The sequence below is a fragment of the Somniosus microcephalus genome, chromosome 3, assembly GCF_052327205.1.
Source record: "Somniosus microcephalus isolate GS21.2 chromosome 3, FLI_Smic_1.0, whole genome shotgun sequence".
NCBI lineage: Eukaryota > Metazoa > Chordata > Chondrichthyes > Squaliformes > Somniosidae > Somniosus > Somniosus microcephalus.
The window spans coordinates 275,203,311-275,220,672 of record NC_140989.1 but is presented as its reverse complement, the minus strand read 5'-3'; the positions used below and the strand labels follow the sequence as shown (position 1 = coordinate 275,220,672).

General features: G+C 45.0%; 1 protein-coding gene across 4 annotated transcripts in view; it reads right to left on the bottom strand.

Annotated features, from left to right (window-relative positions):
• Window positions 1-17,362, bottom strand: part of rnf2 (ring finger protein 2) — a 68,121-nt gene that overhangs the window by 9,644 nt on the left and 41,115 nt on the right. For 3 of the 4 annotated variants that reach the window (XM_085982573.1, XM_085982572.1, XM_085982574.1), the window contains exons 3-4: window positions 2,909-3,069; window positions 1,386-1,601 (exon numbers count right to left, since the gene is read on the bottom strand). In XM_085982573.1, coding sequence (XP_085838699.1) covers window positions 1,386-1,601; window positions 2,909-3,069 — 377 coding nt within the window. Of the gene's footprint in view, window positions 1-1,385; window positions 1,602-2,908; window positions 3,070-3,923; window positions 6,593-17,362 lie in introns of those variants that run through there. The other variant, XM_085982575.1, reaches the window with a different exon arrangement.

The following is a 17,362-nucleotide window of genomic DNA, read 5'->3' as shown; positions in this document are numbered from 1 at the left end:
TAGTTGATCTTACTGGTGTCTAGCTGGGACTATCCTAACTTCTATATGGTTAATAGCAAAGTCTTTTTACTCTTTTCCCCATCACTCTGACTTTATCTCATTCATTCTCTGTCCTGCCCCTTCCTCTCTTTCTTCCCCTCTGTTACTCTATTGCTCTCTTGTTTACAGAACTTTGTTCCTTTGTACTTTTCTCCCAACTGCTATCCTCTGACCCCTTTTATTGACGATTCTTGCACACTGTGCTTTTTGTCAGCTGGAGAATAATTCAATAAATGAAAAAGCTATCAGCTCGTCTGCATTTCCTAAGCAGCTGATCAGTGTGTTCCTCCAACTGTACTATGCAAGACACAAAAGTGATCAGGAGTGACAAGCTAACTCAATGGCCCTTATTTTCCGATGCCTACGGGTGTGTACGCACTGTGTACACACCCGTAGGGACATCGGAAATGCCGGTTTCAGGCATGTGAAGCGCATGCGCTGAAAACCGGCATCTCCGATTTGACAAGAATGCCCTTGACCGATCCTGCGCCTGCCCTGGAGAAGGGCCTCTGCGGGCAGAGAGTTCCGCTTTCTGCAGAACCTCTGCCTGCTGAAAACCCTTAGAAATCTTACGCCTGGTAAGGCCTGCTTTTACCAGCATAAAAGAGTTTTAAAAAGTAAAATAAAAATATTTTTTCACTCATTTATAATTTTAAATACTTTTAGAAAAGGTAAGTTTGTTTTTAGCCCCATAAAAATCTTTAATTTTTTTTTTTAATTAAATTTTTGTTTAAAATATTTAATTTAATCTAATTTTAACTCATTTTAAAATCGTGATGGTTTTTTAAAAAATTTATTTAATGTTTTAGTGTCTTTTTGGGGTGATCTCCATTCATATATTTGACAGGTCCATCTGTCAAAAGTATGATGGGAGATTCCCTTCTCCTATTGGCTGGCTTGGCTCACGTGATCCCAGGGACACTTGTGAACCCCCTGCACCCCTGGGATACGAGGGCCCTGCACAATTTGACTGTGGAGAGGCCCAGGAGCGGAAGTGTCCGGACCTCGGGCGTCCTCAGGTAAGGGCGTAGATTTTTTTTCCGATATGAGGCATCCGCACGCAGGAAGCCTCCTATCGGAAATTACGGGCCTATATGTTTTTATTATGAGAGTTAACAAAATCGTTTTTAGAATACTTGTGTGCGTTTATTTATTTGGTAGAGGAATGTGTTCCTGGGAGGGGTTGCATCGCTTCTTCCCTCGATTAAAAGCAGTGAGAGCTCAGCTGCTCCTGTGCTACATGGCATCCCCCTGATCCTCGCTCATTAACATTTCAATGGGTGTAATAATATACAGCAGACAGTTCAATATGATGTACTAAATTTGGGATGTTGCACACGCCTTACCTATTCAGTGCCTGCATTTTGAGTCCCTCTTCGATGCTGTGGCTCAGGGCCTGCTGGTTGTGGTGCTTGCTGATCCGGGCTAGCACCCGCTCCTGGTGTGCCTCATACTCATCGCGACTGGGGTATATTTTGCTGATCAGTGCATCAAAGTTCGGATCTGGCCGCAGCGATCTCTTGGAGACCAGTTTCTTTCTACAGGTCGGACACTCTTTGTTTCTAATAAGAAAAATTCATCATTAATTTTGTACCAGGAATTATATTTAAAAAAAATAAATAAATAGCTATGCAACTGAAGTATTTTAATGTCAAAAGTCTGCAATTGACGAGAGAGATATTCTTGAAATACTGTGGTTATTTTCAAACGTTTTAAAATAACATGGTCATGTTTTATTTAAATGAACAATTGATCTTATCTGTCCATGCAGAATAAAACTCTTCATGTTCCACTGGAACAGAATTTTTATCCTGCAACCGATTAACACGTCTCTGCTCCGCCATCTTTTACCCATGAATGCTGTAAGATGGGCTTTGTCCTAATCCTGCAAAGAATCAATTTCTTCAGGTGAGGACAGCAGCAAAGATTACAGTGAAAATGAGCAAAAAAAATGTTTTAAAAACAGAATGTTGGGACACTGCAGGCCGGTGCTGTATGCTGGGGCCGGTGCTGTACGCTGGGGCCGGTGCTGTACGCTGGGGCCCCAAACACTGTTCCAAGGAGTCATAAGATGTGGGTTCATGACCATGATTCCCTACACAGTGAGTTTATGGTTTCCGCTGTGCTGTTGTGGAGAGCTGCTAAGCAGAAGCCAGTTGGTTCCCTAAGCGGGGAGGGCCTGTTAATTCGGAGTGCTCTCACCTGACTTACAGCTGACTATTAAGAGGCGGGCTTGGTGAAGCCTGGCAGCACGTCTCCAATCACTCCTTCTCTTGGCCAAAGAGGAAGTGAAGAGAATTAAGAAATACAAAAATCCTAAAATAGACTAAAACTTAGTCATTCTTTGGGGGAAAAAACAGACACCAACAAACTTCCCTTCTTGAAATTAGCTGCTAAAAGTTGCAAGGACTAAATGTTTAAAAGTCCATTATGTGCTGGATATGTGTGTGGTTTAAAGGTGATTTTTGTAAAGGCTTACCCTGTCCAGCACCAATAAATATTCTGTTACTATTTTGCCAGGGCCTGTGCTCCTTCCACTTTTCTTTTTTTTAAAAAGAATGGCCATACTGAGGTTCCAACCACCTGCTGCTTGCCTCCCCACATACCGATACGTTGGCAGGAAGCCACTGTGTCTTGAGGAAATGGACATTTTGCTGTTCTGCACTGGCACATCCAAAGCCAGTTTGTCCAAGTGTAAAGTATTCATGAACAAATTGAATATGGCCAAGCACTTTTGGGTTCTCATCCTTAGTGTATACATAGCCTGAATTTTTTTTTACTAATCCTAAACCATGCCACATGAGGCAAAGAGTCGGGGAAGGAAACCTGCTTGTTTGTCATATCCTGCAGCCAGTCTGCTATTACATACCCACTCCTGAGGGCAGTAACAATGCAATCAGCACAGAAGCGATGTAGGCACTCTTTGGTTGTCATAGTGTTCTTCAGCATGTCTAGACAGATAGGACACATCAGCTCACTGTGCAGACTTCTGGGTGACACTGCAATCTCCATGCCATCTGTGATTGCCTCCTGTAAGTCACAAAGTTCATCATGTAGCAACAACTTGGAACTATGACTTTATTATTGTATTTAGGTTAACTCTAACCTTATTGCACCCAGGTCACAAAGTTATAGGTCATCTTTTTGGATATTGGACAGAATAATAGCTTTTGGTAATCTGCCGAGTTTGCATTTCAAAGTGATTTAAAAAAATTAAGGGCTGCTTGTTGTCTGTAGATCAATCTGAACCAGCCTCAACTACCATTCAAATTGCACTGTCATTGGGAGAGTATCACTGGTTTTCAGACAGACCAGTAGGTAGAACTTCACAGAAGGCAGAGCACAGCATCAGCAGAGCAGGGTGGGAAGGAAGAAGCAAAACAGGCAGGATCAGTCCCATGCCATAGTATGCACTGCTGACCAGTAGATGATTGAGACATTCCAGCTGTTCCACAGTTGAGGTAGGCGGTGTTGTGGTTTGGAGCAGGAAGGGTGATAGTAAAAAAAAAGGACTCGAAACTTTAGCAAACCTTTTCTTATTTGGGGAAGGAGAGGAAGTTTAAATAATTTGTATCCTGAAGATGTTGTATAGCAGTTATACATTGATGTATTTAGATGCAATTTGTCAGTGTTATGTGTTTGTAAATTTTAAAAGATTTTTCCAAACACTTTCTTTAAAACTGTACCCTTTAAATTGAAACCAAATATTTACACAATGTAAATTAAGTCAAATCCAAAATTGCCATGGCATGAATTATAATATTAAAGCTTTACTTTGCAAGAAAATGCCTAATCTGTAAATTACCTGCAAGAAATTGGATACAAAACTGAGTATGGCAGAATATCTAGACCGTATGGAAGTGCACTGCTAAAGCCTTACTTACTTTTCCTTACTTTAAAAGCCACATTATAGGACAAATGAAGAGTTCTTAGTTGGGTTCCGTTCCTGACCACACAGGGCACCATCTGCTCTGATATAATGGTGCCGTGCTGACTTGACAGGCAAAGTTCACACTGCAGCACATGATGTCATCATTTTTTTTTATTCGTTCATGGGATGTGGGCGTCGCTGGCAATGCCAGCATTTGTTGCCCATCCATAGTTGCCCTTGAGAAGGTGGTGGTGAGCCGCCTTCTTGAAACACTGCAGTCAGTGTGGTGAAGGTACTCCCACACTGCTGTTAGGGAGGGAGTTCCAGTATTTTGACCCAGCGACGATGATGAAGGATCGGCGATATACTTCCAAGTCAGGATGGTGTGTGACTTGGGAGGGGAACTTGGAGGTGGTAGTGTTCCCATGTGCCTGCTGCTCTTGTCGGTCTAGGTGGAAGAGGTCACGGGTTTGGGAGGTGCTGCCGGAGAAGCCTTGGCGAGTTCCCACAGTGCATCTTGTAGATGGTACACACTGCAGCCACGGTACAGCGGTGGTGGAGGGAGTGAATGTTTAAGGTGCTGGATGGGGTGCCAATCAAGCAGGCTGCTTTGTCTTGGATGGTGTCGAGCTTCTTGAGTGTTATTGCAGCTGCACTCATCCAGGCAAGTGGAGAGTATTCCATCACACTCCTGACTTGTGCCTTGTAGATGGTGGAAAGGCTTTGGGGAGTCAGGAGGTGAGACACTCGCCGTAGTTCCCACAGTGTTTCTGTGGCTGGTCCAATTAGGTTTCTGGTCAATGATGATGATCCTCAGGATATTGATGGTGAGGGATTCGGTGATGGTAATGCTGTTGAATGTCAAGGTGTGGTGGTTAGACTCTCGCTTGTTGGAGATAGTCATTGCCTGGCACTTGTGTGGCATGAATTTTACCTGCCACTTATCAGCCCAAGCCTGAATGTCGTCCATGTCTTGTTGCATGCGGGCATGGACTGCTTCATTATCTGAGGAGTTGCGAATGGCACTGAACACTGTGCGGTCATCAGTGAACAGCCACATTTTTGATCTTATGTTGGAGGAAAGGTCATTGATGAAGCAGCTGAAGATGGTTGAGCCTAGGACACTGCCCTGAGGAACTCGCAGCAATGTGTCCTGGAGCTGTGATGATTGACCACCAACCACCACAACCATCTTCCTTTGTGCTAGGTATGACTCCAGCTAGTGGAGAGTTCCCCCACCCCCCGATTCCCATTGACTTCAGTTTTACCAGGGCTCCTTAATGCCACATTTGGTCAAATGCTGCCTTGATGTCAAGGGCAGTCACTCTCACCTCACCTCTGGAATTCAGCTCCTTTGTCCATGTTTGGACCATGGCTGTAATGAGGTCTGGAGCGGAGTGGTCCTGGCGGATCCCAAACTAGGCATGAGTGAGCAGGTTATTGGTGAGTAAGTGTCGCTTGATAGCACTGTCAACGACACCTTCCATTATTTTGCTGATGATTGAGAGTAGACTGATGGGGCGGGAATTGGCCGGATTGAAACATAGAAACATAGAAGATAGGAGCAGGAGTAGGCCATTCGGCCCTTTCGAGCCTGCTCCGCCATTCAATGAGATCATGGCTGATCATCCAAATTCAGTACCCTGTCCCTGCCTTCTCCCCATATCCCTTGATCCCTTTAGCCTTAAGAAATATATCCAACTCTTTCTTGAATATATTTAATGAACTGGCCTCCACCGCCCTCTGTGGCAGAGAATTCCACAGGTTCACCACTCTCTGGGTGAAGAAATTCCTCCTCATTTCAGTCCTAAATGGCTTACCCCTTATCCTTAGATTATGACCCCTGGTTCTGGACTCCCCGGCCATCAGAAACATCCTTCCTGCATCTAGTCTGTCCAGGCCTGACAGAATTTTATAGGTTTCGATGAGATCCCCTCTCAATCTTCTAAACTCCAGTGAGTATAAGCCCAATCGACACAATCTCTCCTCATACGTCATTCCTGCCATCCCAGGTATCAGCCTGGTGAATCTTCGCTGCACTCCTTCCATGGCAAGAACGTCCTTCCTCAGGTAAGGTGACCAAAACTGCACAAAATACTCAAGGTGTGGTCTCACCAAGGCCCTGTACAACTGTAGCAAGACATCCTTGTTCCTGTACTCGAACCTTCTTGCTACGAAGGCCAACATACCATTTGCCTTCTTAACCGCCTGCTGCACCTGCATGCTTACCTTCAGCGACTGGTGCACAAGAACACCCAGGTCTCTTTGCACTTCCCCTTCTCCCAATCTATTGCCATTCAAATAATAATCTGCCTTCCTGTTTTTGCCACCAAAGTGGATAACTTCACATTTATCCACATTATAGTGCATTTGCCATGTTTCTGCCCAATCACCCAACCTGTCCAAATCGTACTGGAGTTTCACGACATCCTCCTCACAGCTTACCCTCCCACCCAGCTTTGTGTCATCTGCAGATTTGGAGGTATTACATCCAATTCCCTCGTCCAGATCATTAATATATATTGTGAACAGCTGGGGTCCTAGGACCGATCCTTGCGGTACCCCACTAGTCACTGCCTGCCACTCGGAAAACAACCCATTTATTCCAACTCTTTGCTTTCTGTCCGCCAACCAGTTCTCTATCCAAGTCAATACCTTGCCCCCAATCCCATGTGCCTTAATTTTGCACACTAATCTCTTATGTGGGACCTTATCGAAAGCCTTCTGAAAGTCCAAATACACCACATCCACTGGTTCTCCCTTATCTATTTTACCAGTTACATCCTCAAAAAATTCCAGTAGATTAGTCAAGCATGATTTACCTTTTGTAAATCCATGTTGACTTTGTCCGATCCTGTCACTGCTTTCCAAGTGCTCTGCTATTACATCTTTTATAATAGACTCTAGCATTTTCCCCACTACCGATGTCAGGCTTACCAGTCTATAATTCCCCGCTTTTTCTCTACCACCTTTTTTGAATAGTGGGGTAACATTAGCTACCCTCCAATCCATGGGTACTGTTCCAGAGTCTATCGAGTTCTGGAAGATGACCAGCAATGCATCTACTATTTCTTGGGCCACTTCCTTAAGTACCCTGGGATGTAGATTATCAGGCCCTGGGGATTTATCGGCCTTCAGTCCCATCAATTTTCCTAACACCATTTCCCTACAAATACTGATTTCTTTCAGTTCCACCCTTTCATCAGACCCTATGTTCCCCGGCATCTCTGGGAGGTTATTTGTGTCCTCCTTTGTGAAGACAGAACCAAAGTATGTATTTAATTGGTCTGCCATTTCTTTGTTTCGCATTATAAATTCCCCTGATTCTGACTGCAAGGGACCTACGCTTGACTTCACCAATCTTTTTCTCTTCACATATCTATAAAAGCTTTTACAGTCAGTTTTTATGTTCCCTGCAAGCTTACTCTCATATTCTATTTTCCCTTTCTTAATTAATCCCTTTGTCCTCCTTTGTTGAATCCTAAACTGCTCCCAATCCTCAGGATTATTGCTTTTTCTGGCCAATTTATATGTCCTCTCCTTGGATCTTATGCTATCCCTAATTTCCCTTGTTAGCCACGGTTGAGTCACCTTTTTTGTTTTACTTTTATGCCAAACTGGGATGAACAAATTCTGTAGCTCATCCATTCGGTCTTTGAATGTTTGCCATTGCCTATCCACCGTCAACCCTTTGAGTGACATTCCCCAATCAATCCTACCCAACTCGCTCCTCAGACCATCGTAGTTTCTTTTATTTAAATTGAGGACCCCAGTCTCTGAGTCAACTACTTCATTCTCCGTCTGAATGAAGAATTCGATCATATTATGATCGCTCCGACCCAAGGGGCCTCGTACAACAAGATTGCTAATTAATCCTTTTTCGTTACATAATACCCAGTCTAAGATGGCCTGATCTCTGGTTGGTTCCTCGACATATTGGTCCAGGAAACCCTCCCGTAAACACTCCAGGAATTCCTCCTCCACAGTATTGTTACTAATTTGGTTGGCCCAATCTATATGTAGATTAAAGTCACCCATGATGACTGCTGTGCCCTTATTGCACGCTTCTTTAATTTCCCTTTTAATGCCATCCCCAACCTCCGCCTTACTGTTTGGAGGTCTATATACCACTCCCACTAATGTTTTTTTCCCCTTAGTATTTCTCAATTCTACCCATACAGATTCCACATCATCAGAGTTAATATCCTTCATTACAACTGTATTAATCCCTTCTTTAACCAGTAATGCTACCGCACCTCCCTTTCCTTTTTGCCTATCTTTCCTGAATATCGAATACCCCTGGATGTTGAGTTCCCAGTCTTGGCCATCCTTGAGCCACGTTTCCGTAATCCCAACCAAATCGTATTCGTTTACCTCTATTTGCGCAGCCAATTCGTCCACCTTATTACAAATGCTCCTCGCATTAAGACACAAAGCCTTCAGGCTTGTTTTTTTAACGCTCTTAGACCTATTAGAATTATTATTTACTGTGGCCACGTTTGATTTAAACCGTTGATTTCTCTGACTGCCACTTTTGTTTTTCTCCTTCCTATCTTTTGCTTTTATCCCTGTTTCCCTTTCCTCTGTCTCCCTGCTCAGGTTCCCAACCCCCTGCCATTTTAGTTTAAACCCCCCCGAACAGTGCTAGCAAACCTCCCCGCAAGGATATTTGTCCCGCTCTGTTTCAGGTGCAACCCGTCCGACTTGTACAAGTCCCACCTTCCCCAGAAGCAGGCCCAGTGATCCAGGAAACTAAGGCCTAGAAATTGAGTTTGCGCTGCGCCAGGGCTTTAGCGCCGGAAGTTAGCGCTGGCGCTAAGTCCCTTTGCGCGCGCCAAAAATTCAGTAGCGCCGCGCCCAAGCGGCTGTCGGCGCTACTGAAGGGTTTTAGCGCCTGAAAACTGGCGCAACGCGCCGCATTGCGGCGCTATTCCGGCGCTGCGGCGCCCGCTGCGGTGCGGCAGGCTCGGGAAGTGCAGGCCTCCTCCTTCCGTTAAGGAGGAGCTGCCTGCACCCGGCCGCGGCCCGCGCAAATCTCCTCAAAAATGAGCCCGGCACCTCGGACAAGGGCCGGGCTTGCATCTGTTCCGGGGGGGGGGGGGGGGGGGGGGGGAGAAGTCCGGGGAGGGAGCTGCGGGCAGGCGGCCGGCGGGAAAGCGGCCGGCCGCCGCGCCTCCTTAAAGCGCCGGCGCAGACTCCGGCAGCACTCGTTTGCCGGAGTCTTAGTTGCGGCTGCCACTGGCGAGGCGGCCGCAACTGAATTTCGGCTTGGGGCCGGGTTACCACGACAACCGGGACGCTGCGCACACCGATGACGTCATCGGTGCCGGCGCAGCGCTACCGGTCTACTGCCGCGGAAGGGCCCCAGGCAATTTAGGAACCGGCGCCAATTGCAGCGCTAGGCCCTCTAGCGCCGCAAAATCGGTGCTAAGGGCACTGAATTTCTAGGCCTAAAGCCCTCCCTCCTGCACCAACTCTTTAGCCACACATTCATCTGCTTTATCCTCCTATTCCTATACTCACTAGCACGTGGCACCGGGAGTAATCCAGAGATTACAACCTTTGAGGTCCTGCTCTTTAATCTGCTACCTAGCTCCCTAAATTCTTGCTGCAGGACCTCATCCCTCTTCCTACCCATGTCATTGGTCCCAATGTGAACCACAACCTCTGACTGTTCACCCTCCCCCTTCAGAATGCCCTGCAGCCGTTCAGTGACATCCTTGACCCTGGCACCAGGGAGGCAACAAACCATCCTGGAGTCACGTCTACGGCCACAGAAACGCTTATCTGTTCCCCTTACGATAGAATCCCCTACCACTATTGTTCTCCCACTCTTTTTCCTCCCTTCTTGAGCAGCAGAAGCACCCCTGGTGCCAGGAAGTTGGCTGCAGCTGCCTTCCTCTGGTAAGTCATCCCCCTCAACAGTATCCAAATCGGTATACCTGTTTGAGAGGGGGATGGCCACAGGGGTCCCCTGCACTACCTGCCTGCCTCTACTGCTCTGCCTCATGGTCACCCATTTCCCTTCTGCCTGTGCAGCCCTTACCTGCGGTGTGACTAACTCAGTAAACGTGTTTTCCACAACCCTCTCGGCATCGTGAATGCTCCAAAGCCCATCCATCCGCAGCTCCAGCGCCAAAATGCGGTCTGCTAGTAGCTGCAGCTGGATGCATTTCTCGCACACATGGTCGTCAGGGACACAGGCAGCGTCCCTGAATTCCCACATAGAGCAAGAGGAGCATAACACGGGGCTGGGCTGTCCTGACATGACTTACCCTTTAATTAATTTTAATTAATTCACTACCACCAATTAAAGATAAACTCATGGGCACTTGTATGGTTTACCAACAGTCCCCGCTACACCAGAAAGACCTCAGCAACTATAAACCACAGAGTTAAAGTTTAAAAAAGAGAAATACTCACCAACCAATCACTTACCTGCTCCCTGGTGACATCACACTCTGATTACTTTTTACCTCTCTCCCCGCTGCTGAGTTGGTAAGCCTCGCTGCTCCCTGGTCCGAACTGGTCGGGCTTCGCTGCTCGCGCCGGTTTTTATACCGCGCTCCTCGCCTCGCTGCTCCCTGGAACTGGTCGGACCTCGCTGCTCGCGCCGGTTTTTATACCACGCTCCTTGCCTCGCTGCTCCCTGGAACTGGTTGGGCCTCGCTGCTCGCGCCGGTTTTTATACCGCGCTCCTCACCTCGCTGCTCCCTGGAACTGGTCGGGCCTCGCTGCTCGCGCCGGTTTTTATACCGCGCTCCTCGCCTCGCTGCTCCCTGGAACTGGTCAGGCCTCGCTGCTCGGGCCTTGGAGCATATCGGGCTCCACAATGCAGTTTTTGCTTTTTAAAAAATATTCCAACAACAGATTATGATTCCATCAGTGTAATCTGTTGTTTTTTAACCTGATAAACTGGATATTTTCCCCTGATGACACAGTATAACTTATCATGGGGGAACTGCAACCAGGACTTTGTATGAAGAAGATGATGGTCATTTAAAAGCATTGCCAAAAAAAAGAGAATTTAAGCTTTGAAACACTAACTGAATATCCTATTACTCCCCATTTTAAATTTACTTTTCTCATGCTTTTTAAGATTTCTCTGCTGCAAAGTCTGGCCGATAATCTCCTCCCAGAACTTTACTTGTGCTGCTGACCCGCTTCTAGGAAATATGCAAGACCAACCTCGGTGATCCCCCTGCCATTAAATGGGTCTCCACTCAGTCTCCCTCGACAAATCGCCACAACAAAGATGAAATGGTCCAGTACATTAATGTCATTCATAAAATGCTGTGCCAGAAAATTAATTTATTTCCTATCTACGACTTCACGCCAATAAGAAAATGATGGTAATTCCCTTCCATTCTCTATATAGCAGAACCAAGCAGCACGAACCACTTCCTCCTTCAATATATTTGAGTTCCACTTTTATGAAACTCTTTAAAACGATATTGGTGAGGTAAGAAAATCCAGTGCAACAAAAGGCCATTCAGCCCCAGAAGCTCAGTCCATCTACAATCTATGCATGATTATTCTATCATGAGCTTTCTTCCCAACCCACAAGCTGATCCCCTACTTTAAGGAATACTAATTTCCTCCCCTGACATTTCAATCCAGCTCCTCATCCATATCTCCCCTTATTGAGAAGACTTGTATTGTATCTCTGCTCAGTTTTTTCTCCAATCAAATAAAATTAGTTACTCTTCTGTGAATCTTGTCACTCTTCACCAAAGCCTTCATAATGCATCTCCAACTTTAAGGTATGGTGACCAAAACTGCATGCCATAATCCAGAATTGGCTCACCATTGATCTGTACAATGTCAGTTTAACTTGTCCTGACTTGTATTCCAAAGCCAGATCGATAACTGCCTCACTTTGACTAGATTCTTTCAGAGTATAAATCAATGACCATTCCGAAATCCTTTTCAGCCTCTGCCAATAGGCTTCAAAATAACAAATAAGGGTAACTCTTTACCTTCTGTCCAGCTAAGAAAGACACGGTCTTTCCTTAAGCCTAGTACTGACCAGGTTCAGAGAAATAACTGGTAGGAAGAGTGTTTTTAGCCCACTAACATGGACAAATTAACGTGCTTTAAAAACATAGAAACATAGAAGATAGGAGCAGGAGTAGGCCATTCGGCCCTTCAAGCCTGCTCCACCATTCAATGCGATCATGGCTGATCATCCAATCTCAGTACCCAGTCCCTGCTTTCTCCCCACACCCCTGGATCCCTTTAGCCTTAAGAAATATATCTAACTCCTTCTTGAATATATTTAATGAATTGGCTTCTACTGCCTTCTGTGGTAGAGAATTCCACAGGTTCACCACTCTCTGTGTGAAGAAATACCTCCTCATTTCTGTCCTAAATGGCTTACCCCTTATCCTTAGACTGTGACCCCTGGTTCTGGACTCCCCGACCATCGGGAACATCCTTCCTGCATCTAGTCTGTCCAGTCCTGTCAGAATTTTAAAAGTTTCAATGAGATCCCCTCTCATTCTTCTAAACACCAGCGAGTACAAGCCCAATCGTCCCAATTTCTCCTCATACGTCATTCCTGCCATCCCAGGTATCAGCCTGGTGAATCTTCGCTGAACTCCTTCCATGGCAAGAACATCCTTCCTCAGGTAAGGCGACCAAAACTGCACACAATACTCAAGATGTGGTCTCACCAAGGCCCTGTACAACTGCAGCAAGACATCCTTGTTCCTGTACTCAAACCCTCTCGCTACGAAGGCCAACATACCATTTGCCTTCTTAACCGCCTGCTGCACCTGCATGCTTACCTTCAGCGACTGGTGCACAAGGACACCCAGGTCTCGTTGCACTTCTCCTTCTCCCAATCTATTGCCATTCAGATAATAATCTGCCTTCCTGTTTTTGCCACCAAAGTGGATAACCTCACATTTATCCACGTTATATTGCATCTGCCATGCTTTTGCCCAATCACCTAACCTGTCCAAATCATCCTGGAGTTTCTCGGCATCCTCCTCACAGCACACACGCCCACCGAGCTTTGTGTCGTCTGCAAATTTGGAGATATTACATCTAGTTCCCTTGTCTAGATCATTAATATATATTGTGAACAGCTGGGGTCCAAGGACCGATCCCTGCAGTACCCCACAATCACTGCCTGCTTCTAAGAAAAAGACCCGTTTATTCCAACTCTTTGCTTTCTGTCTGCCAACCAGTTCTCTATCCAAGTCAATACCTTGCCCCCAATCCCATGTGCCTTAACTTTACACGCTAATCTCTTATGCGGGACCTTATCAAAAGCCTTCTGAAAGTCCAAATACACCACATCCACTGGTTCTCCCTTATCTATTTTACCAGTTACATCCTCAAAAAATTCCAGCAGTCAAGCACGATTTACCTTTTGTAAATCCATGTTGACTTTGTCCGATCCTGTCACTGTTTTCCAAGTGCTCTGCTACTACATCTTTTATAATGGACGCTAGCCTTTTCCCCACTACCAATGTAATTCCCCGTTTTCTCTCTACCACCTTTTTTGAATAGTGGGGTAACATTAGCTACCCTCCAATCCACGGGTACTGTTCCAGATTCCATCGAATGTCGGAAGATGCTCAGCAAAGCATCAACTATTTCTAGGCCACTTCCTTAAGTACCCTAGGATGTAGATTATCAGGCCCTGGGGATTTATCCGCCTTCAATCCCATCAATTTCCCTAACACCATTTCCCTACAAATACTGATTTCTTTCAGTTCCTCCCTTTTATCAGACCCTATAATCCCCGGCATCTCTGGGAGGTTATTTGTGTCCTCCTTTGTGAAGACAGAACCAAAATATATATTTAATTGGTATACCATTTCTTTGTTCCCCATTATAAATTCCCCTGATATGACTGCAAGGGACCCACGCTTGACTTCACCAATCTTTTTCTCTTCACATATCTATAAAAGCTTTTACAGTCAGTTTTTATGTTCCCTGCAAGCTTACTCTCATATTCAATTTTCCCCTTCTTAATTAATCCCTTTGTCCTCCTTTGTTGAATCCTAAACTGCTCCCAATCCTCAGGTTTACTGCTTTTTCTGGCCAATTTATATGTCCTCTCCTTGGATCTTATGCTATCCCTAATTTCCCTTGTTAGCCACGGTTGAGTCACCTTTTTTGTTTTATTTTTATGCCAAACTGGGATGAACAAATTCTGTAGCTCATCCATGCGGCCTTTGAATGTTTGCCATTGCCTATCCACCGTCAACCCTTTGAGTGACATTCCCCAATCAATCCTACCCAACTCACGCCTCAGACCATCGTAGTTTCCTTTATTTAAATTCAGGACCCTAGTCTCCGAGTCAACTACTTCATTCTCCATCTTAATGAACAATTCGATCATATTATGATCGCTCCGACCCAAGGGGCCTCGTACAACAAGATTGCTAATTAATCCTTTCTCGTTACATAATACCCAGTCTAAGATGGCCTGATCTCTGGTTGGTTCCTTGACATATTGGTCCAGGAAACCATCCCGTAAACACTCCAGGAATTCCTCCTCCACAGTATTGTTACTAATTTGGTTGGCCCAATCTATATGTAGATTAAAGTCACCCATGATGACTGGTGTGCCCTTATTGCACGCTTCTCTAATTTCCCTTTTAATGCCATCCCCAACCTCCGCATTACTGTTTGGAGGTCTATATACCACTCCCACTAACGTTTTCTGCCCCTTGGTATTTCTCAGTTCTACCCATACAGATTCCACATCATCAGAGCTAATATCCTTCCTTACAATTGTGTTAATCCCTTCTTTAACCAGCAATGCTACCCCACCTCCCTTTCCTTTTTGCCTATCTTTCCTGAATATTGAATACCCCTGGATGTTGCGTTCCCAGCCTTGGCCACCCTGGAGCCATGTTTCCGTAATCCCAATCAAATCATATTCGTTTACCTCTATTTGCGCAGCTAATTCATCCACCTTATTACGAATGCTTTGTTATTTTCTACATTATGATCAACATTATGAAATAGGTTATAATCCATTGTAAATGTTATTCAGTTCATTCATGTATTATTTGTAAAAACAAACCTGCATTTTGGTCCCACCTCACTCATTTACTTATCCTTCAGCTTTTCAGAAGATAGCAGAATTGCTTATCCTTCCACTTATCCTTCCACCTTTCAGAAGATAGGAGAAACACATGGGGTGGGGGAGTTGGGAGCAAGTACAGTATCCAGTTTACATAATAAGGGCTTTCATTTTTTCGAACACCCCTACAGGTCATACTATCAAATGACTAAGTATTAGGTAGTAAAGGTAAACTCTGATCCTAGGGGATGTAAGGTCCACTTCTGAGAGGGATTGGGGATGCTGAACCGGAGAGAATATCTAGGGCAGACTCGCATATGTGTAACAACCACCCTCTGTTGCAAGCCAGATATCAATTAATTCAGCCTTGAGCTTTTTTATTAGTCCTTTGATAATACAAGTAACCTATATGGGCGTGTGTGCTGTGAGGAGGATGCCGAGAAACTCCAGTATGATTTGGACAGGTTGGGTGATTGGGCAGAAGCATGGCAGATGCAATATAACGTGGATAAATGTGAGGTTATCCACTTTGGTGTCAAAACAAGAAGGCAGATTATTATCTGAATGGCAATAGATTGGGAGAAGGGGAAGTGCAACGAGACCTGGGCTTCCTTGTGCACCAGTCGCTGAAGGTAAGCATGCAGGTGCAGCAGGCGGTTAAGATGGCAAATGGTATGTTGTACAGGGCCTTGGTGAGACCAGATCTTGAGTTCTGGTCGCCTTATCTGAGGAAGGAATTTCTTGCCATGGAGGGAGTGCATCAAAGATTCACCAGGCTGATACCTGGGATGGCAGGAATGACGTATGAGGAGAGATTGGGTCGATTGGGCTTGTACTCGCTGGAGTTTAGAAGAATGAGAGGGGATCTCATTGAAACTTATAAAATTCTAACAGGACTAGACAGACTAGATACAGGAAGGATGCTCCTGATGGTCGGGGAGTCCAGAACCAGGGGTCACAGTCTAAGGATAAGGGGTAAGCCATTTAGGACAGAGATGAGGAGGAATTTCTTCACCCAGAGAGTGGTGAACCCGTGGAATTCTCTACCACAGAAGGCAGTAGAGGCCAATCATTAAATATATTCAAGAAGGAGTTGGATATATTTCTTAAGGCTAAAGGGATCAAGGGATATGGGGAGAAAGCAGGGACAGGGTACTGAATTTGGATGATCAGCCATGATCGCAGTGAATGGCGGAGCAGGCTCGAGGGGCCGAATGGCCTACTCCTGCTCCTATCTTCTATGTTTCTATGTCCACTGGATTACCCCAATCCACCACCTTAGTCACCTCTTCAAGGAATTCCAGTAGGTTTGTAAAGCAAGCCTTACTGCTTATAAAATCATGTTAACTACTCCCTAAGATATCTGTATTCTTTAAATGTTAATGTGTATGTCCCATAGAAAATCCTGAAGTATTTTCCCCACTATGGCTTTCAGGCTAACTAGCCTATAATTGCCAGGTTTGTATCTTAGCCATTTTTGAATATTAGAAATATATGTCTCATCCACCACACCAAGTAGTACTCCAGTATTTATGGATTTTTGAAAAATATCAACCAAAGCATCACTAATTTGTTCATTTAATTCATTGAAGATTCTAGCCCATCTTGCCCAGGAGCTTTGTGGATATTTAATCCTTCTGGTTTCTGCATGATACATTCCTTACTAACTTGTATATCTGCTGTGGATCATGTAGTCCCATTCACTATGACTGGAATTTGTCTACAGTCCTCCATGAAAATACTTGGGAAGAATCCATTCGATATAACTGACGTATCCTGATTAATAGTTTTAATTTATCCTTTAAGAGACCTGCCTGTTCTTTGGCTTTCTTACTTTAGATGTAGGTATCCTGTAACAAAGGTCACAATTTTTTGCAAATTTTAAATGTGAATTTGTGATGTTGAAATCCAGTAGCTACAGTGCCAGAATAGTAAGGGATTTGTGTTACAGTTTTCAACTACTGGTGAGGGAGATGAGCAAAGCAGCTCAGAAAAGCCCCATTTCTGGAGCATGGAGCTTTTCATTGTGGGAAACTTATTCTGTGCCTTTGTGGATTTAAATTTTGCCAGACCTGGCCAATCCATTCCAGTCCCCCTGCTGTGATAGTAACATTCTCTGCTTCTTCATCTTCTTCAAGCTTTTTTAGTGCCTGCTCTCACTAGCTTTTGAGCTGATTCAGTGTCCTGGCACCACTTTTGGTTCTCGTGGGTCAGCAGTCCCTTACCTTCTCCTATTGGGTTGCTGCTTCAGTCTCCCACCGTCTCCCCACACAGAGCTCAATAGGAAAGAGGAGTGATAGGGAGAGGAAAGCAAAAGAGATAGAGGTGAGAGCATGTGAACCAGAAAAGGAGAAAGATAGGGAGAGAAAGCAAAACAAAAAGGATTAAGTGACAGAGACAGATAG